The sequence below is a fragment of the Thalassophryne amazonica genome, chromosome 2 (assembly GCF_902500255.1).
Source record: "Thalassophryne amazonica chromosome 2, fThaAma1.1, whole genome shotgun sequence".
NCBI lineage: Eukaryota > Metazoa > Chordata > Actinopteri > Batrachoidiformes > Batrachoididae > Thalassophryne > Thalassophryne amazonica.
The window spans coordinates 56,897,624-56,917,112 of NC_047104.1; the positions used below are offsets into that span (position 1 = coordinate 56,897,624).

At 41.8% G+C, this 19,489-nt stretch overlaps 1 protein-coding gene across 1 annotated transcript in view; it reads left to right on the forward strand.

The window, feature by feature from the left end:
- The window catches only part of slc12a4 (solute carrier family 12 member 4), a 90,297-nt gene that overhangs the window by 32,065 nt on the left and 38,743 nt on the right, over window positions 1-19,489 (forward strand). Inside the window, 4 exon segments of the mRNA XM_034186358.1 lie at window positions 4,433-4,530; window positions 4,615-4,746; window positions 5,009-5,155; window positions 13,977-14,031. Of these exon segments, the coding sequence (XP_034042249.1) occupies window positions 4,433-4,530; window positions 4,615-4,746; window positions 5,009-5,155; window positions 13,977-14,031 (432 nt within the window).

Consider the following 19,489-nt stretch of genomic DNA (forward strand, 5'->3'; position numbering starts at 1 on the left):
GCAACCAAACAGAGATGGAGATGCACAGGACAGACTGGATGATGAATGTATAGAAGATGATGAGCACAGTATTGTGGCGGCCATCTGCAGTGCTATCTTGAACATTTGTGGTGTCCTATTTCTTATGTTCCCATCTGATCTACTCATATATGTTGAAAATGTTACAGAAATGTTCTCCTGGAAGTTGCTGGCTGTTGTGGTCAATTTTGCATTGAAAAAATCTTCAACACTTGAGAACTCTGCAAATACATTTTCGAACAAAAATTATGTTGTTTTATTCGAGTTTAGAGATCCCTACACTGAGTGCAAATTTGTCAAATATTTGCTTTGGAGATTTCCATCCTTTGGATTTGAGTGGAATATCAAAGGTGTCATCAAGGTGTATTGTGTAAATTGTTGCCGTTGCAAATCTTCAGTATTCCTGATTACCTTCATAAAAGACAGATTAAACGCTAATCTTTTTAATCAGGAATTTATTGTGAGGTTATTAACAAATGGCCCTCACTGCCTCTGATGCTCATGAAGTCAGATCTGTCCAGCCACCAACTGTTTCAAATTGAAAGCTGTATCTTTACACATTACGGCAGAGGTTTGGAGGATTTGGAAAAACTTTAATTAAGCAGTAAACACATTTTTTTTTCATGCAACATTGTTCCCTTACTCCTTTTTTAATGGATCAGTGGCTGAAACTAACAGCACAAACCTTTTTAATTGTTAACACAACACAAATGTTGATTTCCATATGGAAAGAAGACAGCATTAGCATCCACAAACTGTCATCTTATTCTTTGTCTTTTGGCTGCTAACGTTAGGGGTCGCCACAGCATATCAATCATTTCCATCTCACCCTGTCCTCTGTATCTTCTGCTGTCACACCAACCACCTGTATGTCCTCCCTCAGCACACCCATAAACCTCCTCTTTGGCCTCCCTCTTCTCCTCCTGCCTGGTGGCTCTGTCCTCAGCATCCTTCTCCCAATATATCCTGGGTCCTTCCTCTGCACATGTCCAAACCATCTCAGTCTCACCTCTCTGACTTTGTCTCCAAACTGTCCCACCTGAGCTGTCCCTCTGATATGTTCATTCCTAATCCTGTCTCTCCTCTCTCTCCTGCCACCACCTTACACCCTTCAATTTCTTTTAGCTTTATCTCCTACAAAGAACTCTTCAGTTTCTTTTAGCTTTATCTCCTACAAAGAACTCTTCAGTTTATTTTAGCTTTATCTCCTACAAAGAATGTAGTCCACCTGTGTGCACCTTCCTCCACTCTTATATGCCACGCTGTGCCCATCCCTTTTCTTGAAGTAGGTATTCACCACAGACATTTCCAACTTTTAAAAAAATCAACTATCATCTGTCCTTCCACATTCCTGGCCTTGATACCATGTCTACCAATTACTTCCTCATCATCTTTGTTCCCTTCACCAACATGCCCATTGAAGTCCCCTCCTATCACCACTCTTTCATGCCCGGGCACACTCTCCACCACCTCATCTAACTCACTCCAGAAATGTTCTTTCTCCTTCATCTCACAACCTACCCATGGGGCATATGGACTGATGATATTCATTATCACCTTTTCAATTTCCAACTTCACATTCATCATCCTGTCAGACACTCTCTTAACCCCTTTCTTTAAAATGACCCAACACCATTTCTCTTCCTATCCACACCATGATACAACAACTTGAACCCACCGCCTGTGCTCCTGCTCTTACTTCCCTTCCACTTGGTCTCTTGGGCACACAATATACAGTGGGGCAAATAAGTATTTAATCCACTGTCGATTTTGTAAGTTTTCCCACCTACAAAGAATGGAGAGTTCTGTGAGTTTCATCATAGGTACACTTCAACTGTAAGAGATAGACTCTAAAAAACAAAAAAATTCTGAAAAATTACATTGTCTGATTTTTAAATAATTAATTTACATTTTATTGCATGAAAAAAAAAGCATTTGATCACATACAAACCAGCAAGAATTCTGGCTCTCACAGATCTGTTTGTTCTTCTTTAAGAAATCCTCCTATTCTGCACTGTTTACATGTATTAAAGGCACCTGTTTGAACTTGTTACCTGTATAAAAGACACCTGTCCACACACACAATCAATCACACTCCAACCTATCCACAATGTCCAAGACCAAAGAGCTGTCTAAGGGACAAAACTGTAGACCTGCACAAGGCTGGGATGGGCTGCAGGACAACAGGCAAGCATCTTGGTGAGAAGGCAGCAACTTTTGGCACAATTCTTAGAAAATAGAAGAAACACATGATGACTGTCAGTCTTCCCTGGTTTTGGACTCCATGCAAGATCTCACTTCGTGGGGTAAGGATGATTCTGCGAAAGTCCAGAACACAGGAGGACCTGGTCAGTGACCTGAAGAGAGCTGGGACCACAGTCACAAAGATTACATTAGTAACACACGACACCATCATGGTTTAAAATCCTGCAGGGCAGCAAGGTCCCCCTGCCCACATCAGCACATGTCCAGGCCCGTTTGAAGTTCACCAGTGACCATCTGGATGATCCACAGGAAGCATGGGAAAAGGTCATGTGGTCAGATGAGACCAAAATAGAGCTTTTTGGCATCAAGTCCACTCTCCGTGTTGGGAGGATGAGAACAACCCTGAGAACACCGTCCCAACCGTGAAGCATGGGGGCGGAAACATCTTTTTGGGGATGCTTTTTTTGCAAAGGAGACAGGACGACTGCACCATATTGAAGGGAGGATGGATGGGGTCATGTATTGTGAGATTTTGGCTAAAATCTTTAATGCTCAGTAAGAGCATTAAAGATGGGTTGTGGCTGGGTCTTCCAGCATGACAATGATCCGAAACACACAGCCAGGGCAACTAAGGAGGGGCTCCATAAGAAGCACTTCAAGGTCCTGGAGTGGCTGAGCCAGGCTCCAGACCTGAACTCAATAGAAAATGTTTGGAGGTAGCTGGAACTCCAAACCTGAAAGATCTGGAGAAGATCTGTATGGAGGAGTGGACCAAAATCCCTGCTGCAGTGTGCAAACTTGGTCAAGAACTACAGGAAACATCTGAGTTCTGTAATTGCAAACAAAGGTTTCTGTACTAAATATTAAGGTCTGTTTTTCTAGTGGATCAAATACTTATTTCATGCAATAAAATGCAAATGAATTATTTAAAAATCATACAATGTGATTTTCTGATTTTTTTTTTTCTTTTTTAGATTCTGTCTCACAGTTGAAGTGTACTTACAATAAAACTTACAGACCTCTCCATTCTTTGTAGGAGGGAAAACTTGCAAAATCGACAGTGGATCAAATACTACTCATTTGCCCCACTGTATCTACCTTTCTCCTCTCCATTATATCAGCCAGCTCTCTCCCTTTACCAGTCATACTACCAACATTCAAAGGCCCAACTCTCACTTCCCGGATGCAGTTTGATGTCATAAGTAACTCAAGAGAGAATGTTTTATTATGGAATACAGATTATTAAATCTACACCTCCTTGAAATCCTTTCATTGGGTCTTAAAAGCCTGTATATTCCATGCTAACAGACCTGTGCATGTTTTCTGTCCAGTTCTCCACCCTCCGCCCTCCAACACTCACACCACACTATGCACCGTGTGTTACATCAGGGCCCTGAATGAGAGTTCACCCTTGGTGACCAGGCGTCCTCGATAGTTATCAACAATTCCCCAAGCAGACTGCACACACAAGGCACACACACAGGGCATAACTATGCTCCCTCGTGGCCATGCAAGTAGCAGTGAGGCACAGAACACAGGTGAGTCAAGAACAGCATTTAATCTCTGATATTTGAGTTACAACAAAGCTGACAGTAACCAATTAGAATCAATTTCATTTTCATGCTAAGATAGTAAATTGACAGACTTTTTGTTGCAGGATTAATTTGAGTTCCAGGACACCACTGTTAAAGCTTACATGCTCTAATAACTCAAAGATCAGATCCGGTCTGGATTTGTAGGTAATGAGGCGTGCATGTGTCACTGAGTACAAATGTGGGTGTGTAATATGCTTTGCAATTCTTGTTTGTGTCCAGTAATTGCTTGAGGCAATGTGTGCACGTGTTTTTTGCTAGGTTCAGGTGTTTAATGAGTACAAAATCTAAAGATTGCTTATTAACTCATTGTTATCAATCCTGTCTTGGATTTATGAAATATTTTTGCTGTTTTTCTTCTGGTGGACATTAAAAATGGGTTCTTGGAATTTAGAATTTGACCCCACTACCTGAGAAAATCATTGTATTATAATGTTTCATATTATGTGGCATATTGGGGCAGCATGGTGGTGCAAGTGGTTTATGCAATTTAATGTCACTCGTGCACTATTCTCCGTGTACATCTGAAGTTGCATAAGGGAGCGCATCTGAGCAAGGGTTAAGATCTCAGATGGAAATGAAGTTTTAAGGCTGTTTTTTTCTGTATGATCTAATAGGACATGGGAACCACAAAGAGAACAGCCCATTTCTCAACAGTGCTGATGCTGCTACCAGGAACAGTGACTTCTATGACAGGAACCTGGCCTTGTTTGAGGTCTGTTATTATTATCTTGCAATATTGTTGTCAAATGACAGGTTTAACCAGCCTCATTCATGCAGCATTCCTGTCCTTGTCTAGGAAGAGCTGGACATCCGGCCCAAGGTTTCATCTCTGCTCAGTCGCTTGGTCAGCTACACCAACATCACCCAGGGAGCCAAAGAGCACGAGGAGGAAGAGAGTGCAGAGGCCTCGCGAAGGAAGACTCCCAAGGTCAGGACTCAGCGCTGAGCAAACAAACACACTTTTTTGCAATATCACCCTCCCAAACCTCTTGTTCAGTATTAAAACCTGTCGACAGATTGCTTATCCCCTTGTGTGCTTGAAAGTCAGGTCATGTCCTTGTAAACCCCAGATACAAAGAGCTGATGACATGATTAACTGACCTTTAGAAAGTGCACCAATCAATACTAATGATCAATAGACCTGTTTCCTGAAATGTCACACTCCCCCCCTCTCTCATTCTCTCTGTCAGTCTCCCAGCATGGGCACTCTGATGGGGGTCTACCTGCCATGTCTCCAGAACATCTTCGGTGTCATTCTTTTTCTGCGACTGACATGGATTGTTGGGACGGCGGGCATCATACAGTCTTTAATGATTGTCCTCATGTGCTGCTCATGTGTTAGTATATACACACACACACACACACACACACACACACACACACACACACACACACACACACACACACACACACACACACACACACACACACACACACACACACACACACACACACACAGTGGTGTTATCAGTTTAGGGAGCATTTCATTTGATACCCTTGATATATACAAATCTAATCAAATCAATTTTATTTGTATAGCGCCAAATCACAACAAACAGTTGCCCCAAGGCGCTTTATATTGCAAGGCAAAAGCTATACAATAATCACAGAAAAACCCCAACGGTCAAAACGACCCCCTGTGAGCAAGCACTTGGCGACAGTGGGAAGGAAAAACTCCCTTTTAACAGGAAGAAACCTCCAGCAGAACCAGGTTCAGGGAGGGGCAGTCTCCTGCTGGGACTGGTTGGGGCTGAGGGAGAGAACCAGGAAAAAGACATACTGTGGAGGGGAGCAGAGATCAATCACTAATGATTAAATGCAGAGTGGTGCATACAGAGCAAAAAGAGAAAGAAACACTCAGTGCATCATGGGAACCCCCCAGCAGTCTAAGTCTATAGCAGCATAACTAAGGGATGGTTCAGGGTCACCTGATCCAGCCCTAACTATAAGCTTTAGCAAAAAGGAAAGTTTTAAGCTTAATCTTAAAAGTAGAGAGGGTGTCTGTCTCCCTGATCCGAATTGGGAGCTGGTTCCACAGGAGAGGAGCCTGAAAGCTGAAGGCTCTGCCTCCCATTCTACTCTAGGAACTACAAGTAAGCCTGCAGTCTGAGAGCGAAGCGCTCTATTGGGGTGATATGGTACTATGAGGTCCCTAAGATAAGATGGGACCTGATTATTCAAAACCTTATAAGTAAGAAGAAGAATTTTAAATTCTATTCTAGAATTAACAGGAAGCCAATGAAGAGAGGCCAGTATGAGTGAAATATGCTCTCTCCTTCTACACAGAGCTTCTGCTGGTCATGATGTTAAAACAAACAATGCGTATGCACATTTGCAGCATTCATCCTTGACCCAAAATACATCATACCAAATGGCAAATCAATCAATCAATCAATCAATCAATTTTTTTATATAGCGCCAAATCACAACAAACAGTTGCCCCAAGGCGCTTTATATTGTAAGGCAAGGCCATACAATAATTATGTAAAACCCCAACGGTCAAAACGACCCCCTGTGAGCAAGCACTTGGCTACAGTGGGAAGGAAAAACTCCCTTTTAACAGGAAGAAACCTCCAGCAGAACCAGGCTCAGGGAGGGGCAGTCTTCTGCTGGGACTGGTTGGGGCTGAGGGAGAGAACCAGGAAAAAGACATGCTGTGGAGGGGAGCAGAGATCGATCACTAATGATTAAATGCAGAGTGGTGCATACAGAGCAAAAAGAGAAAGAAACAGTGCATCATGGGAACCCCCCAGCAGTCTACGTCTATAGCAGCATAACTAAGGGATGGTTCAGGGTCACCTGATCCAGCCCTAACTATAAGCTTTAGCAAAAAGGAAAGTTTTAAGCCTAATCTTAAAAGTAGAGAGGGTGTCTGTCTCCCTGATCTGAATTGGGAGCTGGTTCCACAGGAGAGGAGCCTGAAAGCTGAAGGCTCTGCCTCCCATTCTACTCTTACAAACCCTAGGAACTACAAGTAAGCCTGCAGTCTGAGAGCGAAGCGCTCTATTGGGGTGATATGGTACTACGAGGTCCCTAAGATAAGATGGGACCTGATTATTCAAAACCTTATAAGTAAGAAGAAGAATTTTAAATTCTATTCTAGAATTAACAGGAAGCCAATGAAGAGAGGCCAATATGGGTGAGATATGCTCTCTCCTTCTAGTCCCCCTCAATACTCTAGCTGCAGCATTTTGAATTAACTGAAGGCTTTTTAGGGAACGTTTAGGACAACCTGATAATAATGAATTACAATAGTCCAGCCTAGAGGAAATAAATGCATGAATTAGTTTTTCAGCATCACTCTGAGACAAGACCTTTCTGATTTTAGAGATATTGCGTAAATGCAAAAAAGCAGTCCTACATATTTGTTTAATATGCGCTTTGAATGACATATCCTGATCAAAAATGACTCCAAGATTTCTCACAGTATTACTAGAGGTCAGGGTAATGCCATCCAGAGTAAGGATCTGGTTAGACACCATGTTTCTAAGATTTGTGGGGCCAAGTACAATAACTTCAGTTTTATCTGTGTTTAAAAGCAGGAAATTAGAGGTCATCCATGTCTTTATGTCTGTAAGACAATCCTGCAGTTTAGCTAATTGGTGTGTGTCCTCTGGCTTCATGGATAGATAAAGCTGGGTATCATCTGCGTAACAATGAAAATTTAAGCAATACCGTCTAATAATACTGCCTAAGGGAAGCATGTATAAAGTGAATAAAATTGGTCCTAGCACAGAACCTTGTGGAACTCCATAATTAACTTTAGTCTGTGAAGAAGATTCCCCATTTACATGAACAAATTGTAATCTATTAGACAAATATGATTCAAACCACCGCAGCGCAGTGCCTTTAATACCTATGGCATGCTCTAATCTCTGTAATAAAATTTTATGGTCAACAGTATCAAAAGCAGCACTGAGGTCTAACAGAACAAGCACAGAGATGAGTCCACTGTCCGAGGCCATAAGAAGATCATTTGTAACCTTCACTAATGCTGTTTCTGTACTATGATGAATTCTAAAACCTGACTGAAACTCTTCAAATAGACCATTCCTCTGCAGATGATCAGTTAGCTGTTTTACAACTACCCTTTCAAGAATTTTTGAGAGAAAAGGAAGGTTGGAGATTGGCCTATAATTAGCTAAGATAGCTGGGTCAAGTGATGGCTTTTTAAGTAATGGTTTAATTACTGCCACCTTAAAAGCCTGTGGTACATAGCCAACTAACAAAGATAGATTGATCATATTTAAGATCGAAGCATTAAATAATGGTAGGGCTTCCTTGAGCAGCCTGGTAGGAATGGGGTCTAATAAACATGTTGATGGTTTGGATGAAGTAACTAATGAAAATAACTCAGACAGAACAATCGGAGAGAAAGAGTCTAACCAAATACCGGCATCACTGAAAGCAGCCAAAGATAACAATACGTCTTTGGGATGGTTATGAGTAATTTTTTCTCTAATAGTTAAAATTTTGTTAGCAAAGAAAGTCATGAAGTCATTACTAGTTAACGTTAATGGAATACTCAGCTCAATAGAGCTCTGACTCTTTGTCAGCCTGGCTACAGTGCTGAAAAGAAACCTGGGGTTGTTCTTATTTTCTTCAATTAGTGATGAGTAGAAAGATGTCCTAGCTTTACGGAGGGCTTTTTTATAGAGCAACAGACTCTTTTTCCAGGCTAAGTGAAGATCTTCTAAATTAGTGAGACGCCATTTCCTCTCTAACCTACGGGTTATCTGCTTTAAGCTACGAGTTTCAATCAATCAATCAACTTTTTTCTTATATAGCGCCAAATCACAACAAACAGTTGCCCCAAGGCGCTCCACATTGCAAGGCAAGGCCATACAATAATTATGAAAAGCCCCAACGGTCAAAACGACCCCCTATGAGCAAGCACTTGGCCACAGTGGGAAGGAAAAACTCCCTTTTAACAGGAAGAAACCTCCAGCAGAACCAGGCTCAGGGAGGGGCAGTCTTCTGCTGAGACTGGTTGGGGCTGAGGGAAAGAACCAGGAAAAAGAGATCGATCACTAATGATTAAATGCAGAGTGATGCATACGGAGCAAAAAGAGAAAGAAACAGTGCGAGTTATACCACGGAGTCAGACACTTCTGATTTAAAGCTCTCTTTTTCAGAGGAGCTACAGCATCCAAAGTTGTCTTCAATGAGGATGTAAAACTATTGACGAGATACTCTATCTCCCTTACAGAGTTTAGGTAGCTACTCTGCACTGTGTTGGTATATGGCATTAGAGAACATAAAGAAGGAATCATATCCTTAAACCTAGTTACAGCGCTTTCTGAAAGACTTCTAGTGTAATGAAACTTATTCCCTACTGCTGGGTAGTCCATCAGAGTAAATGTAAATGTTATTAAGAAATGATCAGACAGAAGGGAGTTTTCAGGGAATACTGTTAAGTCTTCTATTTCCATACCATAAGTCAGAACAAGATCTAAGATATGATTAAAGTGGTGGGTGGACTCATTTACTTTTTGAGCAAAGCCAGTAGAGTCTAATAATAGATTAAATGCAGTGTTGAGGCTGTCATTCTCAGCATCTGTGTGGATGTTAAAATCGCCCACTATAATTATCTTATCTGAGCTAAGCACTAAGTCAGACAAAAGGTCTGAAAATTCACAGAGAAACTCACAGTAACGATCAGGTGGACGATAGATAATAACAAATAAAACTGGTTTTTGGGACTTCCAATTTGGATGGACAAGACTAAGAGTCAAGCTTTCAAATGAATTAAAGCTCTGTCTGGGTTTTTGATTAATTAATAAGCTGGAATGGAAGATTGCTGCTAATCCTCCGCCCCGGCCCGTGCTACGAGCATTCTGACAGTTAGTGTGACTCGGGGGTGTTGACTCATTTAAACTAACATATTCATCCTGCTGTAACCAGGTTTCTGTTAGGCAGAATAAATCAATATGTTGATCAATTATTATATCATTTACCAACAGGGACTTAGAAGAGAGAGACCTAATGTTTAATAGACCACATTTAACTGTTTTAGTCTGTGGTGCAGTTGAAGGTGCTATATTATTTTTTCTTTTTGAATTTTTATGCTTAAATAGATTTTTGCTGGTTATTGGTAGTCTGGGAGCAGGCACCGTCTCTACGGGGATGGGGTAATGAGGGGATGGCAGGGGGAGAGAAGCTGCAGAGAGGTGTGTAAGACTACAACTCTGCTTCCTGGTCCCAACCCTGGATAGTCACGGTTTGGAAAATTGGCCAGATTTCTAGAAATGAGAGCTGCTCCATCCAGAGTGGGATGGATGCCGTCTCTCCTAACAAGACCAGGTTTTCCCCAGAAGCTTTGCCAATTATCTATGAAGCCCACCTCATTTTTTGGACACCACTCAGACAGCCAGCAATTCAAGGAGAACATGCGGCTAAACATGTCACTCCCGGTCCGATTGGAGAGGGGCCCAGAGAAAACTACAGAGTCCGACATTGTTTTTGCAAAGTTACACACCGATTTAATGTTAAAATGTCAGCTCTCCCTAGTTTGTCCATGATCGAAGCCATACACATGCACTCACACACGTAAACAGAGGCCACTTGTCTATTAATATACAGATTTCATAATTAGTGGCATATTAACCCTCTGGGGTCGGCCATACAAGATTTATAAAATGATGCACAATTTTTTAATGATATTAGATAGAATCTTATTAATTTTTTGCTGAAAAGTACACTACTCCTCTGGCTTTCATTTCAGCCGTCCTCCGTGCTTGTAGTCCTCATCGAAGCTGTGTGATGACGTGCACAATGTGAGCGTCCAATCGGAATTGGATCACTGTCACATGGTTTTCCAATATCCAATTGTAGGACAGATTTACCTCACGTGGTAAACCAAAGTTTGTTATTAGGAGCAATGTGTTACAAGTGGCCTGTTTGAATAGCCCTCTGGCTGCTGGCTCCAGTGCACCCTGTGCCATTACGCATAGTGATCAATGAAAGTGATCAGAGAGGGCCCTCATACAATCTCACGTGCTAAAACAAAGAGTGTGTGAGTATTAGGGATGCTTCACTACTTTGCCTGTGAATGTTCAAAGGCCTTCTGTAAGTGTGAAAGCTTTTCAGTGCAGGAAAGCACTCCAAAAACACAGTCAACTTAGGAGTAGAAGTTTGTGATGTGACCGTTGTGTAATAGCAGACAGAAATTGCTTTGAGATGAAGCCCAACAAAATGCATAGACCATTTTGTATATATTGTTCAAAATGTGCATTTGTTTTGTTAGAACCCTTATTTAGTAAATTCTTTTACACAAGACCCCAAACTACCTTTATAAAGTGTCAAAATAGTTGTTTATTATAGTTTGCTGTGTGTTTTGAATAAATGTGTGTGAAAATTATTGTTCCGCTTTATTTTTTCCTTTTTATTTCTGATTGTAAACCTTTATTACACTTATAAAACACCACTATAGCATATACATATATATATATATATATATATATATATATATATATATATATATATATATATATATATATATATATATATATATTCTGAAAGTACAGGTTGTCCTGAGACATACCACTTGACTGTGGGATGCAGGGTGAGCATTTATCAGCAATAATAAAACATTTATGCCAGGCGAGTAAATTGTCCAAAAAATGCCCTCAGACCCCAGAGGGTTAAAGATCATGCAGGGTATATGACATTATATTGTTCAAATGGTCTGATTATTAATTATATTGTTTAAATTGTCTAATTAATTTACTTTTGCATGCAGCAATACTATCTTCATTTAAATAATGTTTTGTTGTGATTGAATTGCAATTGTTAATTACAGAAAACACAAGAAATTGCAATTATTCATTCATTTTCTGGGTGCGGGTCACGGTGGCATTAGGCCAAGCAGCTCATCCCACACTTCTACCTGGGGGCTCTCGAGGCATTCCTAAGCCAGCTGGGAAATTTAATCCGTCCAGCCTGGCCTGGGTCTTCCATGGGGCCTCCTCCATGTTGGACATGCCTGGAAGACATCCCTAAGGAGACAACCAGGGGCCATCCGCACCAGATGTCCACCTCAGCTGGTTCCTTTCAATGCGAAGACGCAGCAGCTCTACTCTGAGCTGCTGCCCAGAGGTAAAATCTGGAATGGTGCCTCTCATTTGCTGCTGTGTGGAGGAGCGACGACACATAACATTTATCCTTCAGTCTCGTCGGATCAGGACATGAAAACATCAGACTTAATATCCAATGTGGCGTTTGATCAGAGACGTTTCAAATGATTTTACAAATACGAACAAGTTTCCTGGGAATTCTGGGAATTCCCAGGAAACTTTCAGCACTGATATATATGTACTCACTCATCACTCATCTTCAACCACTTATCCAGGATCGGGTCACAAGGGTCACGGATCCAGCAGGGGACCCCAGACTTCCATTTCCCAAGCCACATTGACCACCTGTGACTGGGGGATCTCGAGGTGTTCCCAGGCCAATTTCCACCTAGACCTAGGTCTTCCCCGGGGTCTCCTCCCAGATGGACATGCCCGGAACACCTCCCTAGGGAGGGGTACAGGGGGCATCCTTACCAGATGCCCGAACCACGCTCCTTTCAATGCGAAAGAGCAGCGGCTCTACTCCGAGCTTCCCACTGATGACCAAACTTCTCACCCTATCTTTAAGGAAGACACTAGCCACCCTCCTAAGGAAGCCCATTTCAGCTGCTTGTACCTGTGATCTAGTTCTTTCGGTCATGATCCAGCCCTCATAACCATAGGTGAGAGTAGGAATGAAGATTGACCAGTAAATCGAGAGCTTCGCCTTTTGGCTCAGCTCCCTTTTCCTCACAAAAGTACAGTAGAGGCCTTGCTGCGCTGATTCTCTGGAAAATCTCACGCTCCATTGTCCCCTCACTCGTGAACAAGACCCCGAGGTACTTGAACTCCTTCACTTGGGGCAAGACAGTATTCCCTACCAGGAGTAGGCAATCCATCAGTTTCCTGCAGAGAACCATGGCCACAGATTTAGAGGTGCTGATTCTCATCCCAGCTGCTTCACACTCGGCTGCAAATGGATCCAATGAGTGTTGGAGGTCACATCATCTGCAAAAACCAGTGATGAGACCCTGAGCCCACCAAACTGGAAACCCTCCTCCCCCAAATATGCCTCGATATCCTGTCCATGAATATCACAAACAGGATTGGTGACAAGGTGCAGCCCTGGCGGAGGCCAACCCCCACCAGAAACAAGTCCGACTTACTGCTGAGCATCTGAACACAGCTCTCACTTTGTCAATACAGAGATTGGATGGCCCTGAGAAGGGACGCCCTCACTCCATACTCCCGCAGCACCTCCCACAATATCTTCTGGAGTACCCGATCATATGCCTTCTCCAACTCCACAAAACACATGTAGACTGGGTGAGCATACCCCCAGGCACCCTCCAGTGAAAAACTTCACTCATAGTTCCAACATGAAATTTATGTCACTGATGGTGACATAAATTCTGAAATGGTAACATGAGACTTATCTAAACTGATAAAACCAATTGAGCTACAAAAAGACAATAAATCAATAACACGAACAACATTTAAACTAACATAAAGCAATAGCAACATTTAAAACCTCAAAACCCTGAACTCCCATGGTGCATTGCAGCGCAATGTCCATTTTTGCTGGTTAGCTAAAATTGCTAATTTCTCAAGAAATACGAGGTCTGTTAGATGCAAGCGCACATGATTCAAATCCATATAGTTTTTTAAAAAATAAAAAGGTCGGATAGTTTCTAACAGACCTCATATTTGTCCTATTTCTGTTTTTGTAGCGTTCATCCTTGACCCAGAATACATAAGCATACCAAACGGCAAATGTCAAGAAACACGTTACGCATACACATTGAAATTCATTGGAATATGCACAAACTATTGCGCTTTATAACACGCGCAAGAATATGCTGAATTGTATCATGTTCAAAGAACAAGTGAAAGAAGCAACACTTTTCACCAGTTTTTCTGTCTCCTGTTAACATTCAAGGTATGGTCACGTTTAGTGCCTATGAGTCCCTGTGAAATGTGTGTTGGTAATTTATTGGCTAATAATAATAATAATAATTGGCAGCACTTCAACACACACTTTACATATCAACATTGCACAGATGTTGCTATGAACCTGAGAGTGTTTATCCCATTTCTTTTGCAGACAATGCTGACAGCGATATCAATGAGTGCTATTGCTACGAACGGGGTTGTTCCAGGTAATACACAAATTAACTATATATATATATATATATATATATATATATATATCCACTGGGACTTTTGCATGTTTTAAATTGCTTTATGACATCCAGTCCATAAAATATTAAGCTTATGTATTTTAAAAGACTATATAAATCTCTACTGTATAGTCTAAATTGAATTTTTTCTGAGGCAACATGAATGTATCCAGCCTAGATTCCATTAACCTTCTTTTGAATGAATTCCTTCTCTGTGTCACTGTAAAGCAGCAGGCACAAATTACTGTCACCACAGGCACTGAAATTTGAAACCCCTTCAGACTTGCCAGATGCATTCTTGTTGGTTTCCTTCATGCAGTTCCTTTTTGAAATTTTGATGTGAGACTAACCTCAGCAGATTTACATACCATGCTGTGCTTTCATTCTGCTGTGAGTGATTTAAGTGAACAGCAAATGTTATTCAGTGACTTAAAGTGTGCGTACGCACAAAAACCTGGTGTACGCCCATCTCCACGTCCACGTGCAAATGTATCAAACATGACATAGGAAACCACATATAAATTATGTGAAATCAAAATTGTCAAAAACTATAGCCATTTTGTATAAAGCCAAAGACCTACTGCCGCAAGAAGGGTTACTTACTTTATATCATTCTCTGATGGTACCATATATGACATATTGTGTTGAGTCATGGGGAAACACTTCCTTTTGCAAAAATGAGCCATACGAATCATCTGCAATAAACAATATCATGAACCAACTCATTCACTATTTGTGTCTTTAAATTTATTAAAATTCATAGATTTGGTCGATTACATTACAATTCAAACTTTATATCGAGCAAAAAACCAAGCCTTACCGAGACATGTCCAGAGTCTGTTCCGATTGAGGGAATCCAGATATAGTTTAAGAGGTTGTGCAATTTTTATGAAACCACCAGTAAGAACAAATGTAAAGGGTTTTTGTGTGTCTGTGGTTGGGGTGAGGAAATGGAACAAATGTTCAACAGAGGTTAGAATCAGTAGTACCTTAGTAAGATTTAAGAAACTACTCAAAAAGAACATTATGTCTAAGTATCATAAAGAATCAAATATAATTTGATTTATATGGAATGTTCAATTTATAAGTGGGACTTATTGTATATTTGAATGTGTGGGTATGTATATGCGTATGTAGATATATAGATGTGGGTAGGTGTATATGTATATAAGTGACTGTGTATATGTATGTATATGTTTATGTTTGTAAAGTATATAGGTATATATGGCACAGCCCAAGCAGAGGGTCACCCCCAAGAGCCTTGTCTGCTTGAGGTTTCTTCCTTACAGGGAGTTTTTCCTCACCACAGTTGCCTAGTGCTTGCTCTGGGGGTTGGTAAGGTTAGTCCTTACTGGCGTAAAGTGCCTTGATTTGACTTTCTTGTGATCTGGTACTATATAAATATAATTATAAGTGAATAGTATATTGATATGTATGTCTGTGTGTCGACATGTAGTAGTGAATTTGTATTTATGTAAATATGACTGATTAGAATTGTTGGACTTGTACTAGCAGGGGTGGGCGCTAATAAGCTTTGCTTCAGCCCACACCCTTTCGGACTCACTAGTTTTGTCTGTGTTTGTTTGTGGAATTGTTCATTTTTTTCTATTTGAATATTTTGTGTGCCGAATAAAAAAAACTTTGTCACTTTGTCACTTTGTCACATGAGCGTGGAAATGTGCGGTGCGTCATGCAGAAATCCAGGCTGGCGTAAGCATGTTTCTACAGCTATTGTTCCACTGTGGACATGTAAAGGTGATGCTGGGAACCGTTAATAGTGTGAAAACAAGAAGTCATCAGAGAGATGTGCACATCAGCGACACACATATGAACATTTAACACACCCACGTGTTTGCAATTATATGGATGATATAAAAGCACACGCAGAGTGATGCGTAAAATGGCTCTAACAATGGCTGCATTAGTGTTGTTAAAGCACCTTTGCAAATGATGCAATTTGACGTGAACGTATATTCAGGGAAAACAAGGATTTGCTTCCAAATGGGGATAACTGGCTCATAGTTTTCGATTACCAAGGCCAATGTTACTGGAGTTGCGCCCAGAACTGTGATTGGCTCAGCATGCAATACAGCGAGGACCTAGGGGTTGTCTGTGTGCGTACACGTGCTGACCATGCTGGGTGTTCTGGCATCTGGGCATTCCAGCGTGAGCTGGCTGATTAGTCAGGAGTGTGCCAGTCAACCTTGCGCCAAGCCATGCCAGCTGTGTGGAGCACAATCATCCGAATGTCATCCAGGTACATTCCAACATTACAGCGCATTTTGCAGCGAGAGCCGATTTCCCAATCGGAGCTATTAACTGCACACATTTTGCTGTAAAGGTGCCATCACATGATGAGTTTGTTTGTATTATTATTATTCATCAATATTCACATCATATGTGATGTGCAAATGTGCATCAGGCGCCTGGCACGGTGAGCCATGGCTTGTGTTAAAATAGTTGTTTATTTGTGTAATTGTTCTGAACGAAAACCAACACGGGCACATTTGGGCGTGCGCACATTCAAATATGTTTTTTATTATTATTAATGCCTTTTTTTATTTTTGCTTGATGGTGAGCTGCAGAGCTTTTTAACAGGCTTCCTGTGTTCAGTATTTGTCAGTAAACACGTGCGTAAATTGTGAATGTCACACTCTCAGTGGAGGCGCGCCTCACCTTTTTAATGTCAGTGTGTGCGCGCTGTTCTGCGTGTCGGCCTCACACACACACACACACACACACACACACACACACACACACACACACACACACACACACACACACACACACACACACACACACACACTCTGTAGCTCCCACAAACATTTTTCCAGTTTCATGATTAATCCATATAACAGTGTACCAAATAAACTGTCCTTGCGTGTCTTCACGTCATTTCCAGTCATCTGTAGTATAATATCTTTCCTGTGTTCATGTTGTCTGATGTGACATTGTGGGGAATCCCTGCTCAAAGGCCCTATTTACATGAAATTGCATATTTAAATGAGCTGTGGCCAGGGAGGAGTTTTGTTCCACGCTCAATTCCACATTCAGTGGGATATACGGAACGTGCGTGGATTCATGGCTACGCAGCCTGGCCTGGGTCTTCCATGGTGCATAAAAGTGAATAATAATAATGATAAATATAATACATCATGAAAAAATGTTAGCAATATTTGTAGTAATATGAAATAGCAACAACATTTAGAAGTATTTAAAAGAAAACATGTTGATAAATTTGGAAAAGAATGAAGCCACACACACACACACACACACACACACACACACACACACACACACACACACACACACACACACACACACACACACACACACACACACACATATATATATACGAGGTCTGTTAGAAAAGTATCCGACCTTATTATTTTTTTCAAAAATCATATGGATTTGAATCACGTGTGATTACATCAGACATGCTTGAACCCTCGTGGGCATGGGAGAGTTTTTTCACGCCTGTGGGTTACGTCATTCGCCTGTGGGCAGTCTTTGAGTGAGGAGTGTCCCACCCTCTCGTCGTTTTTTTCATTGTTTAGGAATGGCTCAGAGACTGCTGCTTTGTTTGATAAAAAATTTTTAAAAAACTGTAAGGCACAACTGAGTGGACACCATTCGATAAATTCAGCTGGTTTTCGGTAAAAATTTTAACGGCTGATGAGAGATTTTGGTCTGGTAGTGTCGCTTTAAGGACGGCCCACGGCACCTGACGGCGATCTGCGCTTCGAGGCGGCAGCGTCTCGCCCTTTCAAGTTGAAAACTTCCACATTTCAGGCTCTGTTGACCCAGTAAGTCGTCAGAGAACAGAGAACTTTCAGAAGAAGTCGGCATGAGGAGTTTATTCGGACATGAAAGATGTAATGAAAGAACGTGCGGGCAGAGTCGCATGTCGGGCCGGACCCGACCGCGGGGGGTCGCGACAAGAAAAACACCTCCGTTGGAAACCTTAACGGGCAAGTTGGAACATGCCCAAGCTGTTAAACAATTTCTCAGTTACTCACTTGTTGAAAGCCATCAAAAGCCGCCTGAATTTTACAAATGGTTTTCAACACGGAGGTGTTTTTCCTGTCGTGGCGCACACAGATTCGCAGAGTCGTCACGGAAATGACTCGGCAAATTTGCGCGCACGTCTTTCATTACAAAATGTCCTTAAACAGTGGAATGTCCGCATAAAGTCCTCATGCCGGCCTCTTCTGAATCTTCTCTGTTCTCTCACGACGTCCTGGGTGAATTAAGCCTTAAATTAGGATGTTTTCAGGTTGAACCAGGCCGACGACGGCGCCTGGAAGCGCTGTGCGACATCCCGCTCCGTGGGACGTATTGCGATATATATATATATCGCAATACATGACCCCATTCATCCTCCCTTCAATACGGTGCAGTTGTCCTGTCCCCTTTGCAGAAGAGCGCCCTTGCAAACTTGCAAAACCGCAGGGTGTCCAAATACTTATTTTCCTCGCTGTGTATATATATACGAGGTCTATTAGAAAAGTATCCGACCTTATTATTTTTTCAAAAACCATATGGATTTGAATCACGTGTGATTACATCAGACATGCTTGAACCCTCGTGGGCATGCGAGAGTTTTTTCACGCCTGTCGGTTACGTCATTCGCCTGTGGGCAGTCTTTGAGTGAGGAGTCGTCCACCCGCTCGTTGATTTTTTTCATTGTTTAGGAATGGCTCAGAGACTGTTGCTATGTTTGATAAAAAAAATTTCAAAACTGTAAGGCACAACTGAGTGGACACCATTCAATAAATTCAGCTGGTTTTCGGTAAAAATTTTAACGGCTGATGAGAGATTTTGGTCTGGTAGTGTCGCTTTAAGGACTCTGTTGACGCAATAAGTCGTCAGAGAACAGAGAACTTTCAGAAGAAGTCGGCATGAGGAGTTTATTCGGACATTCCATTGTTAACGGTCATTTTGTAATGAAAGAACGTGCGGGCAGAGTCGCATGTCGGGCTGGACCCGACCGCGGGGGGTCGCAGCAGGAAAAACACCTCCGTTGGAAATCTTAACGGGCAAGTTGGAACATGCCCAAGCTGTTAAACAATTTCTCAGTTACTCACTTGTTGAAAGCCATTAAAAGCCGCCTGAATTCTACAAATGGTTTTCAACACGGAGGTGTTTCTCCTGTCGCGGCGCACACAGATTTGCCGAGTCGTCACGGAAACGACTCGGCGAATTTGCGCGTACGTCTTTCATTAAAAAAATGTCCTTAAACAGTTAAATTAGGATGTTTTAAGGTCGAAACAGGCCGACGACAGCGCCTGGAAGCGCTGCAGGACGTCCCGCTCCGTGGAAGTCCTTACACCGACAGAAACACCCCATAATCTCTCATCAGCCGTTAAACTTTTCACAGAAAACCAGCTTAATTTCTCGAATAGTGTCCACTCGGATATTCCTCACAGGTCCAGAA